Source organism: Chanos chanos, chromosome 3, assembly GCF_902362185.1.
Source record: "Chanos chanos chromosome 3, fChaCha1.1, whole genome shotgun sequence".
Classification (NCBI taxonomy): domain Eukaryota; kingdom Metazoa; phylum Chordata; class Actinopteri; order Gonorynchiformes; family Chanidae; genus Chanos; species Chanos chanos.
This window is the reverse complement of record NC_044497.1, coordinates 55,055,826-55,082,211: the sequence shown is the minus strand read 5'-3', so window position 1 is coordinate 55,082,211 and position 26,386 is coordinate 55,055,826. Positions and strand designations below refer to the sequence as shown.

At 42.1% G+C, this 26,386-nt stretch overlaps 2 protein-coding genes across 3 annotated transcripts; one reads left to right on the top strand and one right to left on the bottom strand.

The window, feature by feature from the left end:
• The first annotated feature begins 5,123 nt into the window (after positions 1-5,123).
• On the top strand, positions 5,124-13,204 carry sftpba (surfactant protein Ba). Its single transcript, XM_030769907.1, has 10 exons — positions 5,124-5,212; positions 5,765-5,814; positions 6,651-6,725; positions 9,386-9,508; positions 9,826-9,939; positions 10,678-10,864; positions 11,282-11,424; positions 11,542-11,622; positions 11,836-11,946; positions 12,587-13,204. Exons 1-10 carry the CDS (start codon positions 5,161-5,163, stop codon positions 12,620-12,622), a joined length of 972 nt encoding a protein of 323 aa, XP_030625767.1. The 5' UTR covers positions 5,124-5,160; the 3' UTR covers positions 12,623-13,204.
• A 4,610-nt stretch (positions 13,205-17,814) lies between these two features.
• On the bottom strand, positions 17,815-23,498 carry mat2aa (methionine adenosyltransferase 2Aa). 2 transcript variants are annotated; one of them, XM_030768676.1, is made up of 9 exons: positions 23,239-23,498; positions 21,552-21,629; positions 21,241-21,363; positions 20,926-21,038; positions 20,403-20,546; positions 19,340-19,558; positions 18,811-18,993; positions 18,469-18,602; positions 17,815-18,024 (listed from the first exon to the last, which is right to left on the bottom strand). In XM_030768676.1, the coding sequence occupies exons 1-9, from the start codon at positions 23,327-23,329 to the stop codon at positions 17,922-17,924; spliced, it is 1,188 nt and encodes a 395-aa protein (XP_030624536.1). In that variant the 5' UTR covers positions 23,330-23,498; the 3' UTR covers positions 17,815-17,921. The 2 variants fall into 2 exon arrangements, with proteins under 2 accessions (XP_030624536.1, XP_030624535.1); XM_030768675.1 differs by having other exon boundaries at positions 17,945-18,602.
• Between the last annotated feature and the right edge of the window lie 2,888 nt (positions 23,499-26,386).

Here is a 26,386-nt window from a genome sequence, read left to right as displayed (position 1 = left end):
GATTAGCTCAGTTCACTGTGTTAATGAAGAGTTAACACAAAGACGTGCAGGACAGTGGCCCCCCCAGGACTGGAGTTTAGAATCACTGCTCCAAGACAAGACGATGACGACACGCTTTCTCTGTAGGCTAATTCTTCACCTTATGCTCAGAGTCAGGTGAAAACGGTGGAATTCTTATTTATTTCTGCTGAACAGAGTCAATATATGCATCATTAATAAATAATGAGGCCATCAAGTTTATATATGCAATTTTATGTACTCCACAATCAGCACAGAACGCAATATTACATTCATTATATATTACATTCATTATATACCCAAAACTCAGCATAGAACACAACATTATATACACAACATCAGCATAGAACACAACATTATACACGCAACAATCAGTATACAACACAAATTACATATGCAAGAATTGACAAAGAACACAATATTATATACTCAACATTTTATACACAACAATTGGCCCAGAACACAACAATACATATCCAAAATTATATACACAACAGTCAACACAGAAATCAACATTATCTACACACAGCATTATACACACAAAACTCTGCAGAAAACAATGGGGTCATGAGACACCACCGGTTCTTGTGACAGTTACAACAGAAATCATTATGACGTGAGTACGGGTTAAACGTCTGGTTTTAGACCACAGCCTAACTTCACAGAAACCACTGCTCCTTTGACCTGGTCTGCATGTCTTCTGAACCCTTATGGCTGAGGACGAATAGAGTTACAGTCTCTCTCTCTCCCTCACTTTCACACATGCAGGCGTGCGCATGCACATGTACACACACGTACACACACACCCACACACACACACACACACATACACACACAGGCACACACACACCACTCACACCTCCTTAGGGAAACTCTGTTTGATCTCTATTTGATGGTGGCTAAGGAGCTCTGCAGTTCTGGCGTTGAAAACCTGTGGGACACACACACACACACACACACACACACACACACACACACGTACACGTACACACAGGTACACGTACACGTACACGTACACGCACACACAGGTACACACACACACAGGTACACACACATACAGACACACGCACACACACGTACACACACACGCACACGCACACACAGGTACACACACATACAGACACCCACATACACACATGTACACACACTCACACACTTGTACACACACATAAAGGGATACAGGTGACATTTCATTACACTGAAAAGGTCTCTACAACAATGCGATCTGAAAAATGACAGGCTAAGTTATGGTATCTCTGCATCAGAATTTTAGGAAGCTGTGAAACTTATAAAGATCTGCGACACACTGGAGAATTGAATCTTCACTCATGTAACCCAATAAAACCATTTTAAAAGTTAAATAAAAAAACCCCAAAACACTTCTGAACACAGAATAGAATCGTCAGTCTCACCAATAAAGTTCCCATCCTGAGAGACAAACCTCTAAAACCTCTTTAGCAAGACAGGACATGTTTCCTCACACTTTGGTTGGTCTGTCATACCCGCCCCCCCCCCCCCCCCCCCCCCCCCCCCGAAAAAAATCTGTCGTTTTTAGCGAAAATGGATTTAAAAAAAACATTCAAAGAAGTTGGGTTTTCATTAAATGATTCCATTTTGCTCAGCAATGTTTTTTGGTTGTTTTTAACAGCCTTTCTTTCTGTGTTAAGAAAACAAAATTATATAAAAAAATATATATAATATATATGTGATATGAATTTTAAAATCAATCAAAAACGACTTTCAGGGATTCTTCAGGCATCTGGGTACAGAGGGACCTCTTTATATGGAGAAGTAATATTCAGCACTCTCAGTATTATCCCTCCATTACAGAGGTCCACATCTATTAGGATTCCACATACGTGCACACACACACACACACACACACACACACACACACACACACATACACAGATTTTGTAATACTTGTTTGTCACGTAAGGGTAAGATGTTTGATCTTGTATTATATTCTTAGATAAGGTTATTTGTGCAGTTCATTCAGGCGGTGCAGACCACTTTTTGTGAGGCTATGGCCAAAGAGGAGATGTATGTCTAATGTTCACAGTAAGTGAGACATTAACTCTGCATGGGATGGCAGCAAATACCCTAGTTATGAAACCTGTGGCATTTAATTTCCTCCTTTGCCAATGTTTTCGACAAAGCAATATTTACAATTACAACCACAATTTTTTTTTGCTGAAGGATTTGAGAAAGTTGAGACTGATTTTCTTGTTATTCCGTCCCTCTAGTATTGCCTCAGTTCTTTCTTCTCAGAATTTAATTCCCCTTTTACACATAAAAAAACATGTCAGGTTCAGAAGCGTGGTCTTATGTTAGAATGCTTGAGGAAAGCAGGAGTGTCTCATTTTAAAGACACATATGTGACAAATATGATTTTGCAAACAATCAGATATGAATTTGCAAGTAATATGATTAGTAAAGTGCAAAATGATGTCAAAACATTTGTGAGAGAACAAAGCTGTATGACATTAATTAACCCCCTGTGTGTGTGTGTGTGTGTGTGTGTGTGTGTGTGTGTTTGCATGCAATTTGCTATTGTCTTTTCCTGTAAGGTAATAGGAGGGCAACATGTTTTATCTGCTGTAAAAGGTCTCAGCCTCTGCTCTCAGAGATAAGTGAAAGTCTCCCAACACAGATTTGGTTATGCTGAGTAAGCCGCTTCTGCACATCACTCAGATCACTAATAAATAATGAGGCAAAGCAATAACCCTTCCTACTCTGTCTGACCCTGAAAGCACAATATTTAACCAGACTTTTAACATCAGGAGAGCTGTACAAGCAACACACATCATAAACGTCATTCCCTGGCAACTACAGGAACATATTTAAGATAGATAGATAGATAGACAGATAGATAGATAGATAGACAGATAGATAGATAGATAGATAGATAGATAGATAGACAGACAGATAGCTAGATAGCTAGATAGCTAGATAGATAGATAGATAGATAGATAGATAGATAGATAGATAGATAGATGGATAGACAGATAGATAGATAGACAGATAGATAGATAGACAGATAGACAGACAGATAGATAGATAGACAGATAGATAGATAGATAGATAGATAGATAGATAGATAGATAGATAGATAGATGGATAGACAGATAGATAGATAGACAGATAGATAGATAGACAGATAGACAGACAGATAGATAGATAGATAGATAGATAGATAGATAGATAGATAGACAGATAGACAGATAGATAGATAGATAGATAGATAGATAGATAGATAGATTACTTTATTGAATTGCAGTGTTGCAGCAGCAATTCACATAAATTCCTGAGCACACAAACTTACACAAAAACGAAAACACACAATAATACACACACCGTATTTACACACACACATATATACTGTATGTATATATGTATACATATATATATATATATATATGTATGTATATATATTTGGACAAACTACTATACTAATAATCAGAGCCTTCCCCCAGCCAAAACCATGTTTACTAAATTTAAAAAGTGAATTGTGGGTGACCCCCCCCCCCCCCTTTTTTTTTGTTTTGTTTTGTTTTTTCTGTTTGCCTAGTTCAAGTAAAGGAATGACGCAGCGGTTCAGTCAGTAAATGCTTTTCCTTATTGCTTTCTCAGTCAAATCCTGTTTTCTTGTTAGATACTTGCTGCTTTTTCTTTTCACGGGGGATTCCCCAGCTTTCATTCTGAGAAGTTAATGTCCTTTTCACCAGACACTCAGAATCCACTGTGTCATCGGGTCCACGACACAGCCATTCCTGGATTTTTTTTTTCTTTTCTTTTCTTTTCATTTGTTTTTATCTGTTTTCTGCCTAAGACTTCCTCTTAACAATCAATGTTCAGAGGGAGTTCCGTCAGAGCATTCAGCTATCACCTGTCACAATTTCCCTCTCAAAGTGTTAATAAGGAGGTAAATAAGACTTTCACCTGGCATCACACCAGACCTCTCAACTGCTATGTGTTAACTGACCTCCTGACCTTTTGGCGTATACGACCTTTGAATGAATGTATGGAAGCATGAGCCACCCATGTTAATGTAACTTCACAGCACTGTCTTTCTTGGGTCCTACACAGTTATAATGAGGACAATACTGGTCTTTTTTTTCTGTTAAACTGTTTTGTTTGTGTCCAGTTATATTTGTTGTTGTTGTTGTTGTTGTTAAATATGAAAATGTTAATGTTTTTGTTTATCCTGTGTCTGATCGATTAACTCATGTTTTCATGATTCGGGTAAACCAGCCCGATCCCTGGTTCCGTTGTGGGGGAAGGATTCTGTGTCTCGATGACAAACGGAAAACCGTCGAGATGGGGCCGAAACGTTTCAGACTGCTCAGCGGCAGATTGTAGAATCAACTTCAAACGACTGTTTTCTGACAGTTATATTTTCAAAAAGTGCTGCCATTTGAATTGTGTCGTTTTCCCTGTGGTTTTTTTTTTTTCCCCTCAGGGTTTAGGTGATTAAACCTGTGTCATTATTTGTGCTTTAATGCATTTTTGCAATGCACATTAAGGCTCATAGCATAATGCGTAATGAACCAAACCACAGAGCATAAAATGAACGGCTGAAAAACTATGGTGTATGGTTTACAGTAGTTTGGTGCATAGATTTTCCACTGCGTAGATCACATTTCCACTGTGGCTGTACTTGGCTGCACTCACGGCTGTGTATTATAAAGCAAACCACTGAGAACAATAGCTGTCTGCCTGTGGCATTCAAAGAGGTCCAAGACCGTCGGGTTAACTGTGTTCACATATTGAATAATATTAAATAATGTCACCGATAAGGCCATTCTTATTGAAAGACATGTTTCAACATGAGTGTAAAGTAATTCCAGTTGAAAGAGTGCGACACACTCACAGTGTTCTTCAAACAGACAGTGTGAACCGTAGCTATTAATACAACACAGTTCTGCATTTGCACAGAGCAAAGCCTGCTCCCTTATCACCTGCAGAGACGTCTGTTTTCTTTCGTGAAACTCAGGGGGTGATATAATTGGTAGGGGGGGTTTGATGAGGGGTGGTCCCTGTCTAGAATACATTTGCCTTTCTCCGACTGTATTCTTGTATTCACACGCATCTTGGGCCGTTAGTTCACCACGCGGTGCTTTATCACGGTTGGGTAACAGGATGGCTGGCGTTAACCTTGTGTTGCTTGGCTTTCTGGCTCTCCTTGCTGCAGGTATACAAACAGGTTAAAATGATAATGGTTGGAATATGGGCTGTTTAAGTTTTTTTTTTTTTTTTTGGTGCTTTCGGATGCGGCTGAACGGCTGTGATGGAATAGCCACATGATCAGCTGACCCTGAAGAACAACTTGTGTGATATTTAAGGGTAAAATAAAATGTTGTGGAGATTATTAATCATTTGACCAAATGATCATCTGCAAAGATAGCACCGTCAGATGTTCAAGCCTGTTTCATATGTATGTGTGTTTTGCTTGATTAATTGACAGAATGGTGTTTTTTTAATGTCAAGTTTATGTATTTTCTTAGACACCTGTGTACTTGCATGTATTTGTAAAATGACATTTATTCAATCAGTCATATATATGGTTTTTCATTGCACGATAGATAGATAGATAGATAGATAGATAGATAGATAGATAGATAGATAGATAGATAGAGAACAGAACATAGAGCAAACAAACTGCATCTATCTCTGTCTGCAGTGATTGGCAGATCTCTTAGCTACAGCTGCATCTTACATTTTCAGTTTATCATTTTTTCTCTAGCAAGAGCAAGATCTGTTGATGCTGCATTTGAAGACGTCAGAATGACTATGGTGAGTCTGACATCACAGGACCAGATATGATGAATAAAAGTACATTGACACGCTATTTTGAATCATAATATCTGTTTCAGAAACATTTTAATTTCTAATGATGCATATTTTTTTTTCTCTGAAGTTGCTTGAAGAAAACAAAAAAGTCTCACATCCCCAAAACTTTCACACCTCTTTGGGCAGAACCTTAATTTAATCAACCACAGATATCTATCAACGGCCACTGTAATCTCACTTCTGTTTTATCACAGCACACCGTATTATTATCACTCACAAAAATGTATGAACAGCTTCATCTATTTCACTTCTGCTTTTACACTATTCACTGAAGGCTATATTTGCATCAGTCCAAATTTGCACTGAAGCGATGGGAAACTTCTGATCCTTTGTTATAAGAAATAAGACGTCGCTTGCGATCAAAGTTATTTACGCTGTGGTGCACTTTGCAAGACTTCATGCACAACATATTTCAGGGACCTGTAGTTCAATCCAATTCCATCATGCAATCTCTCTCTCTCTCTCTCTCTCTCTCTCTCTCTCTCGCTCTCTCTCTCTCTGAGCCTTGATTTTTGACTCTTAGCTCTGTTTTTAAGTCTGCGGTTCTGTGATCTCACTGTGAGCTGATATGGGACATAAGGCCTAAACCATTAAATCTGGGAGCTTGTAAGAGGATAAAATATAAAATTATACTCAAGAAAAGAAATACCGACGCCAGTTTATCCCTGTGGGGGTTTGAATCACTTTGAAAGTCAAAACCTCAACGTTCTCCTGGACTGTTAAATTGCAGAATCTTTTAAGAGCTTGTTACATATTCCCTGTTGTGTTTTTATTCCCAGTCAGGAGACAGCTGCAAGGACTGCACCCAAATCATGGAGCTTGTCAAAGACCTGATCTCAGACCAGGATGTACAAGTGAGAAGAGCATTAAACACACACACACACACACACAGACACACACAAAGATTCAAACATGCACACATCTACCTTTCAACAACTGAAGTACTTTATTTCGCTCCTCGTTTGAAAGACTGTTGTAAGTGAGCAGACATTTGATGGTGAAGCGTGTGTGAGAACGTTAAAAAAAAGTGTTTCTATAAAAAAGAGCGTGTTACGTGCTTTACGCAAAATCTATACGCATTAGCAGAAGTGCTGAACGGAAAAAGCAGTTTGTGTACTTAAAACGTCCAAAATAACACACTGTTCGGTTGTTTCTAAGGAAGAGCCGAATAAAATGAAATGTGATTTGAGATGGCTGTTGCCTAATGAGGTTTCGTGACGTAAAGGCAACATTACTGGTTTGACATGTCCACCGTTTGAACATTTAAAAGGAAAAGCCAATAGATTGCAGAATGTTTTATGCTACAGTTAATTCCCTTTTCGTGTTAAAACTATTTTGTCGGACTGCTGAAAATGCTTTGTAATAAACGATAGTTTAAATATTATTTCTGATAAATGTCATAATTTGAACGTGTTTTATTTTTTAACTGGAATTGAATTAAAGTGCCGTCTCTTCAATGATCCAACGGATACTAGCCCCCGGCCTCACCAAGTGGCTAGCATTTTTTTTTATTATTATTATTTTTCATCTCCAAATAAAATAGCATATTTTTTATTAAACCAAAAATGCGGATTTCCCCCGAATCCACACTTGCGGAATTCACTAAAAACTTTTTAGGCACATGTAAGCTTTAGTTATGCCAAGGGAACGCAAGAAAAAAAAATAGAACAGAGGTTTCAAGGTCTGCTTAGCCAAACCAGGGGAGATGTCTTCATAAAAAAAAAAGGAGGAAGTTAAGTGTTTTTTCTTTCTTCCTTTTCTTGGCATTTAGATTTACTGTTTCTTGTCCTTATCTCTGTACATTTTTCGTTAATTTATTTTTGGTATGACACTATATTTACCTAGCCTATAGGCTGTTTAACTAACATGGGACTTTTGGTACGTTTACTTCCGTACTTGCGTATTTACCGTGACCTTGTATGCTTTTCAATATCCTATTGTCTCTTCATAATAATAACTTCATGATGGCTTCAATGACAACTAATATAAAACAGAACTTCGGAATCAGCTGGCCCCACACAGCAGTTCCGTAAAGATGAACAAGAATGTCAGAAAATAAAACAATAAGACAGAATTTATTTTCTGTATTGCTAGTCAGTGACTGGTGATTTAATATTTTTGAGGTGCGCGGTTGCTACACTATCAAAAGATCATGCTCTCTATATATAGGCTACTCTCCCTGTATATATCTAATATATTATCAGAATGCCTTGTTTTCGTTCCTGCAAATATCAGCAAATAAGCAGAGGGTTGGTTACTGCGGTGAAAACAAAAATGTTGATATTGTGACACAAACACTGTGCCGTAACTGTGGAGACATTTTGTAAACTCGTTCCCTCAGTGTGAGTGGAAATTCTTTAAATGTCAGTTTAGAAATACATTGTACGGTGTCATTGTACAGTTTCTAATTGGAACTGCATTCATGAGGAACATAAGCCAAAAACTGACCGTTGAGAAATGCTGTACGGGATGTAGGGATGAACAGCTGTCAGAGCACCGCATTGTATTTAAGAGGAAGAATATTAGGTCGCATGCGACTTACTGTACAGGTGCACCCTGTACAGCAAGATTAAGGAAGTCTTCACTGACCACAGCATTGCACTTAACATTGAAACGGACAAAACAGGTTCATCTGTCGAAGAAAGATTAGCTGTATCCTCTCGTTGTCATAAACCAGTTCAGGGTTTTGATTATTGTGGGATTTCTTTGATTTCTCTAAAGCCACTAGCTGGGTTTTACGCAATGTCTGTCATGTTCCACTAATATTTATCATTTCGTCAACAGAGACGAAATCACAAACACGCACACATTTAACTGAACTCATACCAGAGCACCGATAATTGACGGCGGTTGCAAACCGTCAGTTTTTTCACGCACCTGGTCTGTGTACATAAATGGTCACACACGTAGTGATAAAGCACGCAGTCATTCGTAGACACAAGGCCTTATCCACAATCTACAGCACGTAGCCTATACACGCCAGGTATTTGTCTTTCTCGCAAAAGGCTTTACAGTAAGTCAAATCCTTATCATGGAGATAAACGTTTTGCCTAACTCTGATTCGGGAAGGATAACAGATGAAAGCTTTGGAGCAGAACGGAGAAAAGTAGTAATAGCCCACCTGTTAGGATTATTTCTGTCTTTCACTCTACGGTTTTATTTCGAAACTGAGGTCGAAATGTAGCACCGATTAAATGCCACACCATTCTTTTTTGATCAGCGGTGAAATGATATATTTTTCTTTGGGTCTTCTGGATCTCCTGCTCGTGAAACCAAATATAAATTAAGGCTATCCATATGATCATGACAAAGTTGTTATCTTTATATTGAATATTGAGTATTGAATAAGTATTTTCCTATATCCTGCGGGCGTTAAATGCATAATAATTTGTTCTGGCTGAGTAATGACTTTTCAGTGGGCCAGTCATCTCTGACGTAGCCAGTCTGTGATAAACGGGAGAATGCCACTGTCCTGTATAAACCGACAGAACCCATTTCTCTTCTGTTTCTCTAGACTAAAATCAAGACGTCGCTGGACAAGCTGTGCAGTATGCTGCCTGCCCCAGCTTCAAAAATCTGCCAGAATCAAGTGGACCAAAAGCTACCCATAGTCATCACCTTCATCACCGGCATCATCGTAAGACACTCACTGCTGCCCCCTTGTGTTAAACTGTGGTACAGTCAAAATGCTTTTACTGTGACCCAGGATCGCAACTCAAAGTCAAAGCTAATTGAAGGCTTTGTTTACAATTCTGGCGAGGTGTAGTGCGGTTACTTGATTAATGTAATTTCTTAGATTACTGCAGACCAATCACATTTGGTCCAGAGGCGTGTGACCTCTGACGTCAAAAGTAACAATTGTAACTCACTCTGGAGAAGAGGTTGAGATAAATAACTAAATGCAAATGCAGTGATCTTCCACACTGTATGGATGGACCTTCTCTTTGCCTACAGCAACCTGGACAGGTGTGTACGTTTCTGGGGCTCTGTGACGGCCAGTCCAGCGGCAAAAACTGCGTTCACATGATCCGTAATGTTCGTGAGGCTTTGATGTCACAGCCTGCAGAGGTGAGAGAGACTTTACATTCACAGTTTGGCCGATGCTTTTGTCTGAAGCCTCGTACAGAAGAGCATAGCAAATAGGCTAAAACTCAAGGCAGAAATGAAATACTCCGCTGTTCTGTGAGTGCGCTGTCTTTACACGTTTCGCTTTTTGTCTGTCATTCATTGCCTTTACCGTCCTCTTTCGCTATGGACAAAAACACACAGGTGGAGTCCTCCGCTTTCTGTAACATTTGTCTGTATGCCATGAGAACTCTGGATTGTCTCATACCCAAAGAGCAGGCTGAGGTAAACACACACACACGCACGTGCGCGCACACACACACACACACACAAACATCTTAAATGCTTTGTTTGTGTCATAAATCCATATGCTTACCTACTAATGCAGTGTTGCATTTGTGTGGCCAAATGTTTCCTTGCTTATCTGTTGCTCGTCCAAGTCACTGTACTATTTTATTTCGTTATTTTTTTGTCAGGCATTGTTAGTTACAATTAAGAACCCTCTAGAAACTCCAAGAATATCCATTCAGTGGTATGACGTAACAACAGTAGAGAACTTTCTGGAGTTTCGTGGAAGTGAATGATTTTGTGACAGTTCGATGCCCCATAAAGGATGATGCATGATCAGAAACACACACTTTTTATGTTCAGTCTGAGTCTCACACACACACGTGCACACACACACACACACACACACTAATTCCTCGCTCCTGCCCTCTCTGTGCGGCCTGACCCTCACAGACTGCTGTGGCTGACCTGCTTGGGGGTATGTGTGGCGCGTTACCCCCGTTTTTTCGGGTCCAGTGTGAGGGGATAATCCAGAGGTACATCAAGATGCTCTTTGACATGTTCCTCAGTCCCACCTCCCCAAATTCCATCTGCTCTCTCCTCCGTCTGTGTCAGAACCAAGAACTGCCCCTCATCAGAGGTTAGTGAGCAGTCAGTAGACTCCCATCTAAGAAGTATAAATAAGCCTTAACACTGGGCATGACTCCTCTTCCTGAGACCAGTGTGATTCATCTGAAGCGTTTAGATGACTGAGCCATGTCCCAGTACTCTTACGTGACTCCTTTACCATGTGACCAAAAGTGACTAAAATTCCAACAGGACCAAGTGTATCTGTGCAATACCACACAAAAATCAAATGTAACCTTTAGAGCGTTTGTTAGAACTGCCCTTTATATCAGGGAGCACTGAAGTGAATTGGGGCAGGGCCCAGTCATTCAAAAACCTCAGATATTCAGTTGTCCCAGGACTGGTACTTACAATCTGTAAGTGTTGATTATCTCTGAAGATCTTCCTCTCCCTCTCTCTCTCTCTCTTTCTCTCTCCCTCATCCCTGCAGTAACTCCTGCTGTGTCTGACTGTGACTCCTGTCTGACTCTGGTGGTTTTGACTCGTCTGCGTCTGGGCTCCAATGCCACTGAGGACCAAACCACCTCCTTTCTGGACACTGTGTGCCGGCTGCACCCCAGCGCCCTGCCAAAGGTCAGCCTCTGCCGCATGCCCAGAGCACACCTAGCCCTTCACCACTCAACCTCTCACCTCCTGACCGCCGAGTACAGACATATTAACTGCTTTTTTTTCTGTGTGTGCCTTCTCTAGTGTGAGAGCTTCACCCAACGCCATGGCAGACAACTCAGAGGAGTTCTGGGTCAAAACGGGGCAGCCCTGCATGTGTGTGAGGTATGTCATCTCATACATTTACAATGTGTCAGAGTGTTACCGCTTTCTTCCTCCAGGGAGCTCCAAAGCACTACTTTCTACCTGGTTGTCAATCTGCAGATCCAACAAGCAGATCTGGTTTAAACCCAAGCAGATCTCCTTAAGATGCCTTTGTGGATATGAATGTTGTGCCGAGATTTTGCTTACGTGTGGCTTAACCTTGTGCCCCCTCAGAAAGCAGATTTGTGCGCGCCAGTGAAAAAGATGCCTGTCACAGCCGGAGACCCGTGCACTCTTGGTGTCAGCTACCGATGCAAAGATTTCCAGACTGCTCTGGCGTGTGGGGTGAGTACAGTGACCTCTGGTCACAGAGACTCTAGCCGGACATCACGTACATACATTATATATGAGAACAGTCCCATAGGCTGTCAGCGTTATTTGTTATGGGTTATGAAATCCAACAGGACAGGAAACTGGGATAGTAGACCCTGCATGCATGGCCATGGGCTTGAGCTGTCACCCCATAACCTTGTATTTTAAGTAAGTACATGAAATATATGAATGACTGGGCTCCATCCCAATTTTCTAACATATCCCATTTGCCTTGTCTCCATCCCGGCTAAAGTTACTGGAACTCTAACCGAACAGATTTAGGCAGTATCAAAAAAAAAAGAGAGAAAAGAAAAAAACTAGACACGAGTGCCTTAGCAAATCTTCATCCAATCAGTGGTTTATCCTTTATTTATTTATTTATTTTTTTATTTTGTTATTTAAGAGAGGAAGTACACAAGGAAAGGTAACATTGAAGAGAAATGGGACAGGCCCCAGTCATCTAAATATCTCATGTACTCATTTGACTCAGGTGTGGCTTTCTTATATCCTGTGCCTTGTGAATGAAACACTTGTTCAGTCTTTTTTGTTTGTTTGTTGTTGTTGTTGTTGTTGTTGTTTTCAAATCACAGTAATTTCCTCCTTTGGTTTTCAGGCTGTGTCTTTCTGCCAGCGGAATGTATGGAAGTAGGTTCGTGCCGTGCTCTGAAACTAATGGCTCTGGACAGCGATATTCCGATGGCACTAGAGTTGCTCTTTGATCCACTGCTCCTGTCTACAACGATTTTTCACCAAAAACCTGAAATCAGCATAGCAAAGTGACCCAGTGTGTGAACTATTTTTTTTTTTTCGGAATCATTTCCCCCCCTGACATGTCAGGTCACTCCAACCTCGCGGTGAACTTCTGCGCAGTTTGCTTTTCTAATCGTAGCCTATACAAACATTTCCGAGCCAAAATAAATTTACTGTCGTGTATTTCTTTAGTTACAAACGGCAACATTCTGTGTGTGATACATACAACGCTACACCCAAATAATGCGATTAACTGCAGCACAGTAAAGAGCAAATGCAACGCAAACGGCTTTAAGACTTGTAAACATGATAAACCGTGTGTTTCAGAAAGCGATGCATCCTGTCCGCTCGTGCGGACTTTTGACCACGTGCATACGGCATCTAAGCTTTCTCTCCGTCACCTCTGCCCTTCCAACTCATCCACATTCAGTGGGCTGATGTGGTGTGATAGGACATAGTATGTGTGCACGTGTGTATTTTGACCTGAAGAGCACTATTCTAAATCTGCTTGTCTTTTATCTTTTATTTGACTTGGCTTACAGTCGCCTTGGTTAACACCGACTATAAATAGTTATATTGGCTGTTAATTTTTTTTTGTTGTTGTTCAGGATTCCGACCTAGTAACATACTCAGATCACGTAATGATACTTTGTACACCATACCACAAACGAATCTTGACTTTTATTTTTACTAAAATGTGTAGTTGATGCTTGATTTACTAAGTACACAAATAAAAACATTACAAATGCTTTTTGGGAAAAAAGTCTCATTTTCACCTTGCATTTGATTTTACGTTAAATTTAAAAAGGGTGGTCGATTATTTATTTGTTTATCGGTTACAAGTGATTAAGGTGGTGGGGAAAAACTGCTAAGGCAAACATTCCTCGTCTTTTTGTGTGCAGACCACTTTTTTTGACCCGGTACAGAAAGAACTGAGATGACATGTCAACAGGTGTCAGTTTAACAGCGCCTGGACAGCGTTCATGTCAATGCTGAGTATTGAAGGTATTGGCTGGTCTAACGACACTAGTAATTTTCCTCCTGTAGCTCTTCGTGTGTAAATCACACTGGAGGTTATGTAGCACCGGTTCGTTCCGGACAGCTTATTGGTGCGATAGAGTCACGCCCACCTTCACCTGTCAATCATCTTTTCTTCTGCTGACTTTACGAACTGAGGGGATCTTCCCTTTCCAGTGACATCTGCCAAATTCCAGTCTTCTAATCTTATCTACTGTATCCAAGTCACAGTAACCTCGTCTCACATTTACAGGCTGTCATAATGCACTCTGGCAGAGGCGAATGATTCACCAGTCTGCGTCTGTGACTACACCCAACCACTCAACTTATCAAAGAAAAGAAGAAAAAAAATATCAAAGAGAAAAGGGCGCGATCCAGCTCCCCACCGCTTTAAATCTGTTTCATAATATTGTGAAAGGTATATTCTCTCACTATGGTATTCATGTGGTCTCGTGAGCGTTATATAATGGGTTCGGGCTTTGGCTGTGCAACAGCGTTCATGAAATACCGAAGTTCCTTTCGGGGCAGTAGAAGAAAAAAGCAAAAATGCCTTAGGCAAATATTCAAGAAAACGGGGAATGCGCGCAACATGTTATCTTCATACCACACGTGTTAAGACGCGTTCACATTTCATTGACATTTCCCATAATACCAAAACACTATATAACGGGCCTGAGGAACAAAGTATAAACAATATGTTCATCCTGACACTTTTGTGTGGCGTGGATAGAACCAGCTGAAGACTAATCACCTAGACTTAGCATTTATTATGGATCAATTGTCTCATGGGACCACAGAATCAGCCTCCTCTTTTACGATACTGAAGCTGCTCAGAGGACCGCGTGTATTGCAAGTCTGTAATGATGGTTTGTCAAAGTGTGGGAGTAGGGCTCCGACATTTGTTCTGTATCGAGTTAGATACACGATTGATAATAGTCGTAAGACGACTCAAGGAACTCCTATATGAGTTCCTTGAGTCGTCTGATCGGTCACATGAGTTCACGCGGTTTAATGAATCACTTGACTCCCCCCCCCGAGCGTGGTGCGTGCAGCGGGCTTATGAACCAAAGTTTATAAGTCCATTTCTCTTTTCGAGCAGAGTATGGAAACTTTTTAAAACTGCCTGTGATTTTAAAAAATGACACCTCACACTGTTAGAGACTATTTCAGTTCAGAATATACCGCTGTAAATTTTGCTCACATTTAAGAATGTAGTCCAATGCAATTCGCTGATGCTTTGCTGGAGTGTTCTCATTAATAATTTTCTCACAAACGAATGCATAGAGAACCTGGCCAAAACAGAAGAAATAAACTACTTCTGATGATTTAACTGTAACGGCGATGTAGAATAATTTTTTAATACAACTCTTGTCTCTGCTGAATGCAGTCTATATTGAAGCATCTGAATATGAGTAGGACGTACAATCTACATTAATTCTAATGAATAAATACAATTACATCGGCCAGAATCATCGCTGTTATATTGCGTTTTTAAGTAGTGATTCCATAGCAGAAGAGCCTATGCTAAAGGTTTGTCGCTATGTCGGGTGGTCCCTGGTGAAAGGTTATGACAAGCTATGACACCAGAGAACTTTCATCTGTTCAACAGCCTCCAAATATGGATCTGTTAGCGTCCCAAGACTGTGCTACTCCACACTACGAGGAACTCTCAAATTTCCTTTCTCGTAGCAGTATTCTGAAGACCGCGTGAGTCCGGAGGGTGAGGTCCCAGGTGGGAAATGTGAATGTAGCGGTCTTGTGTTTAGATCTTGAATATTTTTCCCTTCATACTGCCATTCCCTACTTTTGGTCACGAGAAGAAACTTCCAACACTGACGTTGTCAGTACGAGATGAAACACATTCTCAACAAGCTTTAAATCCTCTCACACATGAAAGTCAGATACGGGAAAAAAAAAAACTTATGATACATGACCTTTGCTTTGTATTTGACACGTTGTTCGGGGCGTTATCTTTCCCCCCAAATGATGTAATCAGTAATATTCACAATTCTTTCTCGAATTATATTTAAAATGGTTAGTATTACTAAATACGACTAGAATGGCCTTGATGATACAGTGGTCCGTTTATTTTCCAATACACGAAAATAAGACCTGTTTCAAAACTCCCTAGTCAATAACCCCCTTCATAAATCACTTGACACTTAAGTTACCCCCCCCCCCAATTAAAAAAAGATACGACACAGTTTATATTTTCAACCGGGAGAGGACAGGATTTTTATTCCAATCACTGACATAAGGAACATGACGATTATTAAACCTTCATGGGATAGGGAAGGGGCGTGGCTTACTAAGGGCTGCTGGGTAACCATCCCTAACAAAGTAAGAGATTTAGGAAACGTTGCAGGTCGGGTGAGGGGGGTGGAGGAGAAAGGTGAGGGGGGTGAGGGTGGGGGGAGACAATAGAAAAGGCACTTTTACTCTTTCAGCAACCAGTCTGACACCCATTGCTGGTAAAAAAAAAAAAAAAAAAAAAATTAAAATAATAATAATGATAACGGGACGAAATAAAAACAGAACATGACATACAAAGAAACGGGAAAAAAACCCCCAAAACAGCCCACGAGCTGACCCAAACTGACCCACGAGAGAGAGCATGTAAACAAGGCCGGTTTCTCTGTACAACACCCGCCAGACTCTTGCTTCTCTCTGTGGCCAGTTGGCGATCGGGAACCAAAAAAAAAAAAAAAAACACGTGTGCGTGGTATCGTCAAATCCGCGGTCATTCTCATAAATAATGATGGTCACAGCTTGCAATGCGGCCTTGCGGCAGGTTCCCAAAGCTTTTCTGTAGGACACTTTGGCCTGCTACAGGACAACAAACACCATGGCTATGGTTTTTCAGGCAAAAAAAGTATTTCTTTTTTTAAAAACTATTCATTGTATACATAAAAAACACGGGCCGCCCCTCTGGGGGTCCCTGGCTTTTCTGTACTAATGCCAAGGGCCAAAGTGGTAGCCAAGCAATACTAGTATCAATTTTTTTTTTTTTTTTTTTTTAATTTTTCAAGTATGGAGCAATTCAAGAGAACGAAGGCTTCCCCTCCACGGCAGCGGTCAAGGCAGGCTTCTCTGTAGCTACGCCCGCCGTCTCTGCACGCAGAGGGGGGAGTGCTGCGCCTTCGTCATGGTCTTGTAGATCACCACAAGAAAAAAAAAAAAAAAAAAAGGAGCTACCATGAGGTTCGATCTGGAATAGCTATTCAGTGGAGAGTGAGGCAGAGCATGGAAGGACTGGACAAAATGCCATATGATTCTGCAAAACAACAACAACAAAAAAAAACAAACAACAACAACAAAAAAAAACAAAACAGGGTTGGTAGCAGCTTCTGACTTCTCTGTAACACGTCAGAGTACCAGTGTTTTTTTGTTTGCTGTTGTTTTTTTTGTTTTTTTTTGGTTCTTTTGCAGGGACTGTGACGAACAGGATATTTGTGTTAGTATCAAAATCCCCATTTCTTTCTTGTACCCCAAAAAAAAAAAAATCCTTACCAATTCAAACTTATTCTTCATATCTAAACTAACTGTAAGTACTCATGTTCCTTCCAACCCAGAGGAGGAGTTGTTTTTTTTTTTTTTTTTTAAACATTCATCTGACCTGTTAAAAAGACTTTGATCCCATAGTGATGCCAATTCTGTTCATTTTGAGAAAAGCTAGCAAATGCTAAGCTGCTGTATTTCGCTAACTAAAACATTTTTTTTAAGGGGCTAGTGCTTTAACCAGCAATACGTTAACATCTCAAAACAAGTCTTTGACTCCAATTGTGCCATCACTATCTCTTAAGCAAACTGATGGGAAGAGGAGGAGAGAGCAAGAGAGAGAGAGAGACAGAGAGAGCGAGAGAGAGACAGAGAGAGAGAGAGAGAGAGGGGTGACAAAACGCAACAGAATGAACATCAGGCTCGCCTAAGACAACATCCAGAGATCTTTCGAGAACTAGAGTAAAAGAAAGACAGGGTGGTGAGGTGGGAGGAGTCAGGAAAAGGGGGGGGGGGGATTTGTACTGCTTGAGAGGGGGGGGGGGGGGGGGGGGGGGCGGTGGGGGAATGGGGTTAAGAGGGAGGATTTGGTACAGTTCCCCTCCTCAGGTCTAATAGGTTTCTCTGTATCACACACCTACATCCTGAGAACAGAGGGGGTTATTGTTTTCTTTTTTTTTTTTTTAATATTTGAGCTTTTTGGGCATTTCCCAGGGGAAGGAGTCACGGCCAAAGTGGCCGTATGCAGCGGTCCTCTGGTAGATAGGCTTCCTCAGGTCCAGCTCTCTGGAACACAGGAGACGCAATGAGAAACCATCAAAATGTGAAACAAACCGGAACAGTAACATGATTCTCTCCAATTCAGAATCCAGCTCAGCAGTTCCTCCTCCAGGGAATAACACTAATCATACTAACGACAATAACAGGTGCTCGAATACCTTCACCCTGCCTACAAAACACCTTATTGATCTCAGCCACTGCAAACTGACACCACTGACTCCACACACCACCTTCAGAACACAGTTACTGACTCCACCCACTACCTTCAGAACACAGTTGACTCCTCCCACCACCTTCAGAGCACAGTCACTGACTCCTCCCACCACCTTCAGAACACAGTTACTGACTCCACCCACCACCTTCAGAACACAGTTACTGACTCCACCCACCACCTCCTCCTCCTCAGACCACAGGTGCACCTGCTGGCTTCCCCAGGAGAGTGCACTATACCTGACAATGACCCCAGGGCGGAGGTCAAAGTTATTCTTGACAATGGCCAGCAGCTCTCCCTCACTCTTCTGTGAAGTCCCGTAGTGGAAGATGCTGATTGAGAGAGGATGGGACACACCAATGGCGTAGGACACCTGCGTTCACATCCCAAAAAAAACAGCCAGGCATGAGAGAATGGGGGGGGAGGGGACAAAAAATTTAAAACAAAAACATGAGAGGTCAGGCAAGGAAAAACAACAACAAAAAAATTCAAATCAAAACAAAACAAATCATCATATCATCATCATCTTTAAAAGATAGACACCTCTGCAAATTCTTTGTGCATGTGTGAGTGTTTCTTACCTGTACCAGCACACGCTTGCACAGTCCGGCTTTGACCAGAGACTTGGCCACCCAGCGGGCTGCGTAGGCAGCAGAGCGGTCCACTTTAGTGTAGTCTTTCCCAGAGAAAGCTCCACCACCGTGAGCACCCCAACCACCATACGTATCCACAATGATCTTACGCCCGGTGAGTCCAGCATCTCCCTGCAGAAACGCCAAGACAGAGGGTGAACGTGACTGATGCTCACTGCAGAAATTCTAACACCCATCCTACAGCATCTGGTGTTCACACACACACACACACACACACTTCTGTTTCTTGCAACCCTGGCCCTGGAGGCTCCACAGTTCTGCATAGTTTACATGTCCAATCATTCAAACACATCCGTCACTGGTAATCAGTGGACTGCAGATTCCCTAATGTGTTGAATCAAGTGTCTCAAGCCAAAGTGAGAGAGAGACACCTAAAGAGACAGATCTAAAACGTGCAGTTCTTTTGGGCTCCAAGTGCACCAATCACTGATAGCGTGCAAAGGCCGAGCGGTCTGACCTGGGGCCCGCCGATGACGAAGCGTCCGCTGGGCTGCAGGTGGTAGATGGTGTCGTCGTCCAGGTAGATGCTGGGCACCACAGCCTTCACCACCTTCTCTTTCAGGGCGTCCCGCATCTCGTCCAGACACACCCCCTCGTCGTGCTGCACGGACACCACGATAGTGTGCACGCGCACGGGGATAACGGCCCCGCGATCCTGCCTGTACTGAACAGTGACCTACAGAAGACAGGACGGCCGTCAGCCATGGCTCATTTACACAACATGTGTGTGCAGTGGGAGAGAGAAAGGAAGAAAGAGAGAGACAGGAGAGAGAGAGAGAGAGACAGGAGAGGGGAAGTGAGAGAGAGAGAGAGAGAGAGTTCTAGAATGTCCTCCAACAGATACAGGCCTGGTTAATGTGTGTATGCACAATACAGCACCAGCTCAAGGTGGTGGATCAGTGTTTACAACGGGGTGTCAGCCGGGTTTGAGTAATAATAAACTGAGAGCGAAAACATTTTTGTACATCCACGTTTTCTTGAAGTTACTGTTCTTCTTTCGCTGTGTGGTTAAAGAGAGAGGGCTGGGCTGGAATGCGTCGTAGGGGACGTGCCAAGTACTCTCTGTAACAAACACCTTCATCTCTGTAACAAACACCTTCATCTCTGTGACAAACACCTTCATCTCTGTGACAAACACCTTCATCTCTGTGACAAACACCTTCATCTCTGTGACAAACACCTTCATCTCTGTGTGTGCCTCTCTCCTGCTGTGAAGAAGTAACTGACATAAAATGTCATTTCCTGGGACTTTCTCCATTACGTTACCCGCGCCTCGCACGCAGCGGATGGCGCACGGATGACACTTAAAAACGTGTGATGGGGACAACGTTGAGTTATTTTGTGTTTCTATTAAGAAATGGGATCTACTGGATCCACATAGTGGATTTTACCTTGGTTTTGGAGTCAGGAAATTAGCTGGTTTTTTGAGTCAGGATTTTACCTGGGTTTTAGAGTCAGGAGTTTACCTGGATTTATTAGAGTCAGGATTTTACCTAGGTATTTTAGAGTCAGGGTTTTACCTGGGTTTTTGAGTCGGGTCGGAGCCAGGGCAGGGTGCCGTTGCGGCGAAGTTCGGCCATCTTGGCGTTGAGTTTGTGAGCAAGTACGATAGTGAGAGGCATACACTCCTCAGTCTCATCGGTGGCGTAGCCAAACATCAAGCCCTAACAAAAAACACACACACACACACACACACACACACACACATATTCAATACCACAAAAATGAACTCTCAACCAATCACCTGGCCTTTGTTTCTCTCTCTCTCTCTCTCTCTCTCACACACACACACACACCCCAAACACAAAAACCCACAGGGGAACACCACAAAACAAGATTTCTCAGTTAGCTGGGTAACTTGGGCCAAAAAAAAAAAACCCTCAAGGACATCCAGTGCCTCCCCTTTTTGGACAGTTTTGGGGGGGGGGGGGGTTGGCTCAAGATACCTTGATAGCTGAAAAACCTGTTTTGTTAAAAGACCTGTTTCATAAGCAAAAAAAAAACAAAACACCACACTCTCACACCTGACCCGAGGGTCTCTACCTGGTCTCCAGCTCCCACATCCTCCTCCTTGCGGTCCAGGTGAACACCCTGAGCGATGTCAGGAGACTGCTGCTCCAAAGCCACCAGCACGTTGCATGTCTTATAGTCAAACCCTATGGAGAGAGAGAGAGAGAACCAACCAACATGTTGCATGTCTTATAGTCAAACCCTATGGAGAGAGAGAGAGAACCAACCAACAGAAACAACAGAGGTAAACATGACTCCCATTCAACAAACTGGGATTTTGCTGGAGAGAGGAGAAAAACAAACAAACAGACAAACAAAAACACACTAAGACTCAGTCAGTTTCAGTACCTTTGGAAGAGTCATCGTAGCCGATGTGCTTGATGGTATCCCTAACAACCTTCTGATAGTCCACAACAGCACGGGACGTCACCTCACCAGCAAGCAAGATCATTCCAGTCTTAGCAACAGTCTCTGCAGAGAGAGAGAGAGAGAGAGAGAGAGAGAGAATAAGAGAATAAATCAGCAAAGCAGAGGTGGTGTGTGGGATGGGGGGGGGGGGGGGGGGGGGGGGGGGGCGGGTAGCGATGCGGGGGGGGAGAACATAGGAGTAGAAGAGGAGTCTGCAGGTGTAACGTGAGCTGGTGTAACTTGAAACTCACCACATGCGACTTTGGCATCAGGGTCCTGCTTCAGATGGGCATCGAGCACCGCATCGCTGATCTGGTCGCAAATCTTATCTGTACGGCACAGAACAGTCGACGGTCAGGACATCGCCTATACCACAGACCACGTTCCCCCAGAATGCATTCAAGGACCAGACAAACTTCCTCTTCCCGTACAAATTGGTTTGTGTTGACAAAACAGTACTATTAACGTATGTGCAGAGTATGGGAATCACAAACGGAGGACGTAGAAAAAGCGCCATGCTTGGTGTGCAAGGTGCTCGAGGAAAAATGTCCTTTTCACGCGTAACCGTATTCAGAGGCCTTTCAGAGGGAGCGAGGAAAACCAGCTCAAGGTCACGAAAACACATTTGAAACACACATCAGGCCTAAAACACCCGGTTTCCTTTTGTTTTCAGAACAAACGAGCGCCATGGATAAGAGCGGCGTGTCAGTTGGGTTTTCTGCACTGCCGTTCGATGTGCAGACCCAGTTCATCCTGTTCCAGACCCTGTGCAGTGGCTAAAAGGAACAGGAATGCAACAGCAGCTCGCGTCCAGTGCCGCCCCTAGAGTGGCCGGGCTACTATTATTAGGGCAGAGGTAAGCCAAGCTAATCAGCTGCAATGGGGCTGCTTCCCCCTCCCCCCCCCACGTGGCGGACACTGTACTTGGATCTGTGCTCGTGCAGCTGAGAGAGGCCTTTTGTGAACCCTCACTGTAAGGAGGCGCCCAAGGTAACGATACCCATATTCGCGAGTGCGGGACGGAAGAGGAACATGGGACCACGTGCGAGCGTAGATGATGATGATGCCAAAGTGTGTTTGACAAAAATATTCAACAATTCATCGTCGATTAGCTAAATATGTTCAGTTCGTAATCTGTATTCATAACATTTGCGTTGATGTAAGTAAAAACAACACTTTATGATGTGTACGGCTTAACTTTTTCGGAAATACAGCTACCGACATCTTGAAGGCCGGCATAGTTTCTTTTGGTTTTCAGTTGTGGTCTTGTTGTTAAATAAAAATCGACTGCTAAGCAACGATTATTGTCGCGTTTGTTGACAAGTGATGGTTGGGGCTAACCTGATAAACAACAAAACTCGCCTCTCCATACACAGTCTTAAACAGCACATGCACGAGCCCGCCGTCTGCATTACACGCGCCAAGGTGGTGCGAAGTACGGCAAAAAAAAGAAAAAACGATTCGAAATCAGTATATTATGTGAATGTTAAAAGCAAACCACAAATCTGAAGAAATACAAATTCGACAATGTGTTCTTTTTCAAAATGTACGTGTCCGTGAGGCATTGACCCAATATTACATCCTAAAGATTAGCATTAGCCTATAGGCCACTACCTCCATGCATGGCCTGACGCACCCTCGCCAAGCTACTAACTAGCCAAGTAAAACCCTCCGACACAAACTATATTCTTTAAATTGTTGTATCTGATGTCGTGTGTTGCGGGCGGTTACATTACAAATAATAACAGTATGTATCCAGTACATTTTATAATATCTTACTGCGGATGTCTTAGCAGTTATTTTAAATGTTTTCTAGCTAGCACCGCATTCGCTAAACTGCCATTCAACGCAATCATCTGTTCCCCCGTTTACCGTGACCTTGTGCTGGCAAATCAAACAGACGAGAAACAAATATAGATTCACATGTCGCATACATACCGGGGTGTCCTTCGCCAACAGACTCAGAGGTGAAAAGAAAACAGTCTTCATCGATGATGTTATTGTGGAAACCGTTTAGTTGTACGTCCATATCTGAGTAAATCGTCTTTAAAAAATCAACAAGCCAATGAGCTACTGTAACAGGTTTTGGCAAGAGGCGCAAATGGGAGCTGTTTTACTATATAATTTCTTCGCAAAGTCTTAAAACGCGCTTGGTTGAAGGAATGTTAAAAGATAGGTTTCAAGTGAGTTCTTCTTTTGATGTACAGCGAAGCTCCGACCTCAAATGTGCTTAAACACCGGCGTCGCCGATTTTTATCCCTCCCCTTACAGTCGACACATAAACGTCACTGAATTGCGCGCCCCCGTGTCTCATCTGTGAAGCCAATTACAAACCGAAACCAGAATACTGCGGGCAAACTCTTTGTATCATTGCAGTCGCGGATTTATTCTGTGTTTTACGGCAAACTCAAGAACGCAGCAGTGTAAAGATACTTGTCAGATCTGCTGAGCTTGCCTTTCCAAAACATCGCATCCTTTGGCTATCCAAAAAAAGGTCGAAATCCACGTCTAATGCAGAGTTGAGGCTTGCTATCATGGCCGCTAATTTAACAGGGACACATCTCCAGAAAACCTGTAGGAATATTGCATCATAGTCTTATAGGCAGTTGTTATTATGTTCTTTTTTTATCAGCGAGGGGGTATACTGAAATGAAACAATTAAAATACCATTTTTGTAAACTTTGTGTCTGCATATAGTATCACATTTATTCTGATCCTCCGCAAAACTACTGAATTCAATAGGCCCTCCAAATGTGGCGTGGTTTTGACTGACGACGCCACCAAAATGCGTCGCCACATGATGGCCGATAGTCGTAGAACTGCTTTTGAAATTCTTATCTATATAGGAGGACAACTTGAAAACGATTGTAAGTTTATGTTTTCAAGGTTATGCTAATCCGGATTTGGCACTACTTCTAAACGCTGTTGCCCGAAGAGCTCACCTCTAGTAGGCTATTCATGAGGTCTGTTCTGTGATATAACTTGATTCGCTATGAATTATGGATTTAAGTGGACTTAACACATGGACTTAAATAGAGTTTGAGTACCTTTACATATGTTTAATTAAACATATGTAAAGGTGCTCAAACTCCATTGTTGTTGTAGGTCTGCAGTGTCTTTAGCAGTGCTGTTGAAAAACACCAATATAAAACTGTGCTAAGAGATTGGGGCAAACAGTCTGAACGAGAGGTGTTATTATTTCTCACACTTCACATTTTCAGTATTTACAGGAAACTTCTCTCCAATCTAAAGAATGCTAAAATATGTTACTGTTCGTGCCGCCTTGTCATAAACACTTATTGAAAACGGCTACATCTCCAGAGTGATACTGTTCATGATATGCGTTCTTGTAATCTGAACCTTTTTCTCGATTAATCTGTCGTGTTTTGCATTATGGCCTATTTAGGTCGTTTCTCTGTATTCCGACGTAAAATACGCTCTTATCTTTAGCTTTCTACAGATTTTGGAAGTATTGTTTCTCCAAACTAAATTAACGCTGACTGTAACATCCTGTTCACTGTAGCCAAGAAGTTTGATGAATGTCGATGACAGCGTCTGGGTTAAAGACTCAGTTTGCGCGTTCTCCAGCTCCCATACCCGTGTAGTGTACCATAATGCGTAGTATAAGTGTGCACCCTAATCTCGCAGGCAGAGAGCCGTACTTTTCTAAACGGCGGATAGACTGACCGTGGTAACATGTTAGACTTGTGTAAAGAGGCAAAGCTTTACTTTCCCTTGAGATGTACATTATCGAACGTTCAAGAACTTTAATTCAGATATGCAGTCTATATAGGACATGACAAGATGGTCGGTGGTCGACTGATCATACTTAAGATGTCGACTTTGTGTTCGTGGTCAAGGTCTTTAGTGAAGGTTTTGTCCCAGACGTTTTGAGATATTAGGCTACAGTCATTATTTCATTCTTTTCCAGTAAGTTTGAATCATATTGTGGTGTGTTAAGTCATTTGCCATTCAAAACAGCTCTCCTCCAGGAGGATCACAAGATAAGTGGTCACAAACTCTCTATACAGCATGCATTACATGTGGACAAAATAAATGCCACATGACCCGCCAGGTGCAAGTAACCTTTGCACACGCTGAGTCAATAAGTGACAACAAGACAAACACATTAAAGTACACTCATCAAACACATTAAAGTACACTCATTCACTCACACGCATGCCCTGAGGAGTTTGCTAAAACACACACACACACACACACGCACACACTCTCATGCAAACACAGTTTGGTGCCATCTCAATCTAGATGATCCCCCATAATCCACCAGGGGGTTCATTTTCTCTGATTACCAAGAGCTGTGAGAGTCAGATGATTACAGTTACGTGGTAAAACGGTGGTTTCTGAAGGCCCTGGCCAATTTAGGGTAATGGACAGAGGGCAAGGATGTAGTCCTGAAGAGATCAATGTCTTGGCATAAGGTTTAGGCTGAGACCTTAAATCTGATAAATCTCCTCTCAAAACAACTGTCTTGATGTATTGTGTCAGTTTGCTGACAGTAAGGGGTTGTGTCTCCTCTGTGTAAAAGAAAGAAGCGTTTACAATCAAATGGTTTTGAAAGATATTCCCGAAGTGATGGACTCAGTCAAAGTTCTGATGTAATGTTGGTCTTTACTAAACTGTGAATTTCACTTAGTACTTAAAACGTTTAAAAGATCCACTAATTCATTATGACACAGCTGTTCTTTTTGACTCAGCTGTCTTCCATATCTGTACTGAAGTGCAATCGACATGTCATGAAGTAATGATTCCCTAAATTGCTGCAATATTCTTTGAATGGTACTAAAGCAATACAACATGTGTGTCAGACTCAGTAGGTTAATATGGTCAGGGACTCATTGCTCTTCATTGTGTGTGTGTGTGTGTGTGTGTGTGTGTGTGAGACATTCTCAGCAGATTTTGGGCTTTCCCCAGACATAAGATGCTTTACCTTAAGCCCCTGGCTCTGTTCTACAGGGTTCCTCATTTCCCGCACTTCACTATCACTGTCGCTCTCCATGTTTTGATCAATGTTCCTTGTCTTGTCTGTGATATGTTGAAACATGCTTCAAGTTACCTGAAGCTGTTA

What these genes read in the sequence shown, in the direction of transcription:
- sftpba (XM_030769907.1), top strand. Translation starts at nt 5,161, where the DNA reads ATGGCTGGCGTTAACCTTGTGTTGCTTGGCTTTCTGGCTCTCCTTGCT. An exon ending in TGATGTCACAGCCTGCAGAG is followed by an intron (nt 9,940 to 10,677) that starts GTGAGAGAGACT and finishes TGACCCTCACAG; the next exon opens with ACTGCTGTGGCTGACCTGCT. An exon ending in AGAACTGCCCCTCATCAGAG is followed by an intron (nt 10,865 to 11,281) that starts GTTAGTGAGCAG and finishes TCATCCCTGCAG; the next exon opens with TAACTCCTGCTGTGTCTGAC.
- mat2aa (XM_030768675.1), bottom strand. Translation starts at nt 23,329, where the DNA reads ATGGACGTACAACTAAACGGTTTCCACAATAACATCATCGATGAAGAC. An exon ending in TGTTGGCGAAGGACACCCCG is followed by an intron (nt 21,630 to 23,238) that starts GTATGTATGCGA and finishes TGTGCCGTACAG; the next exon opens with ATAAGATTTGCGACCAGATC. An exon ending in TCGTCATCGGCGGGCCCCAG is followed by an intron (nt 18,994 to 19,339) that starts GTCAGACCGCTC and finishes GCGTTTCTGCAG; the next exon opens with GGAGATGCTGGACTCACCGG.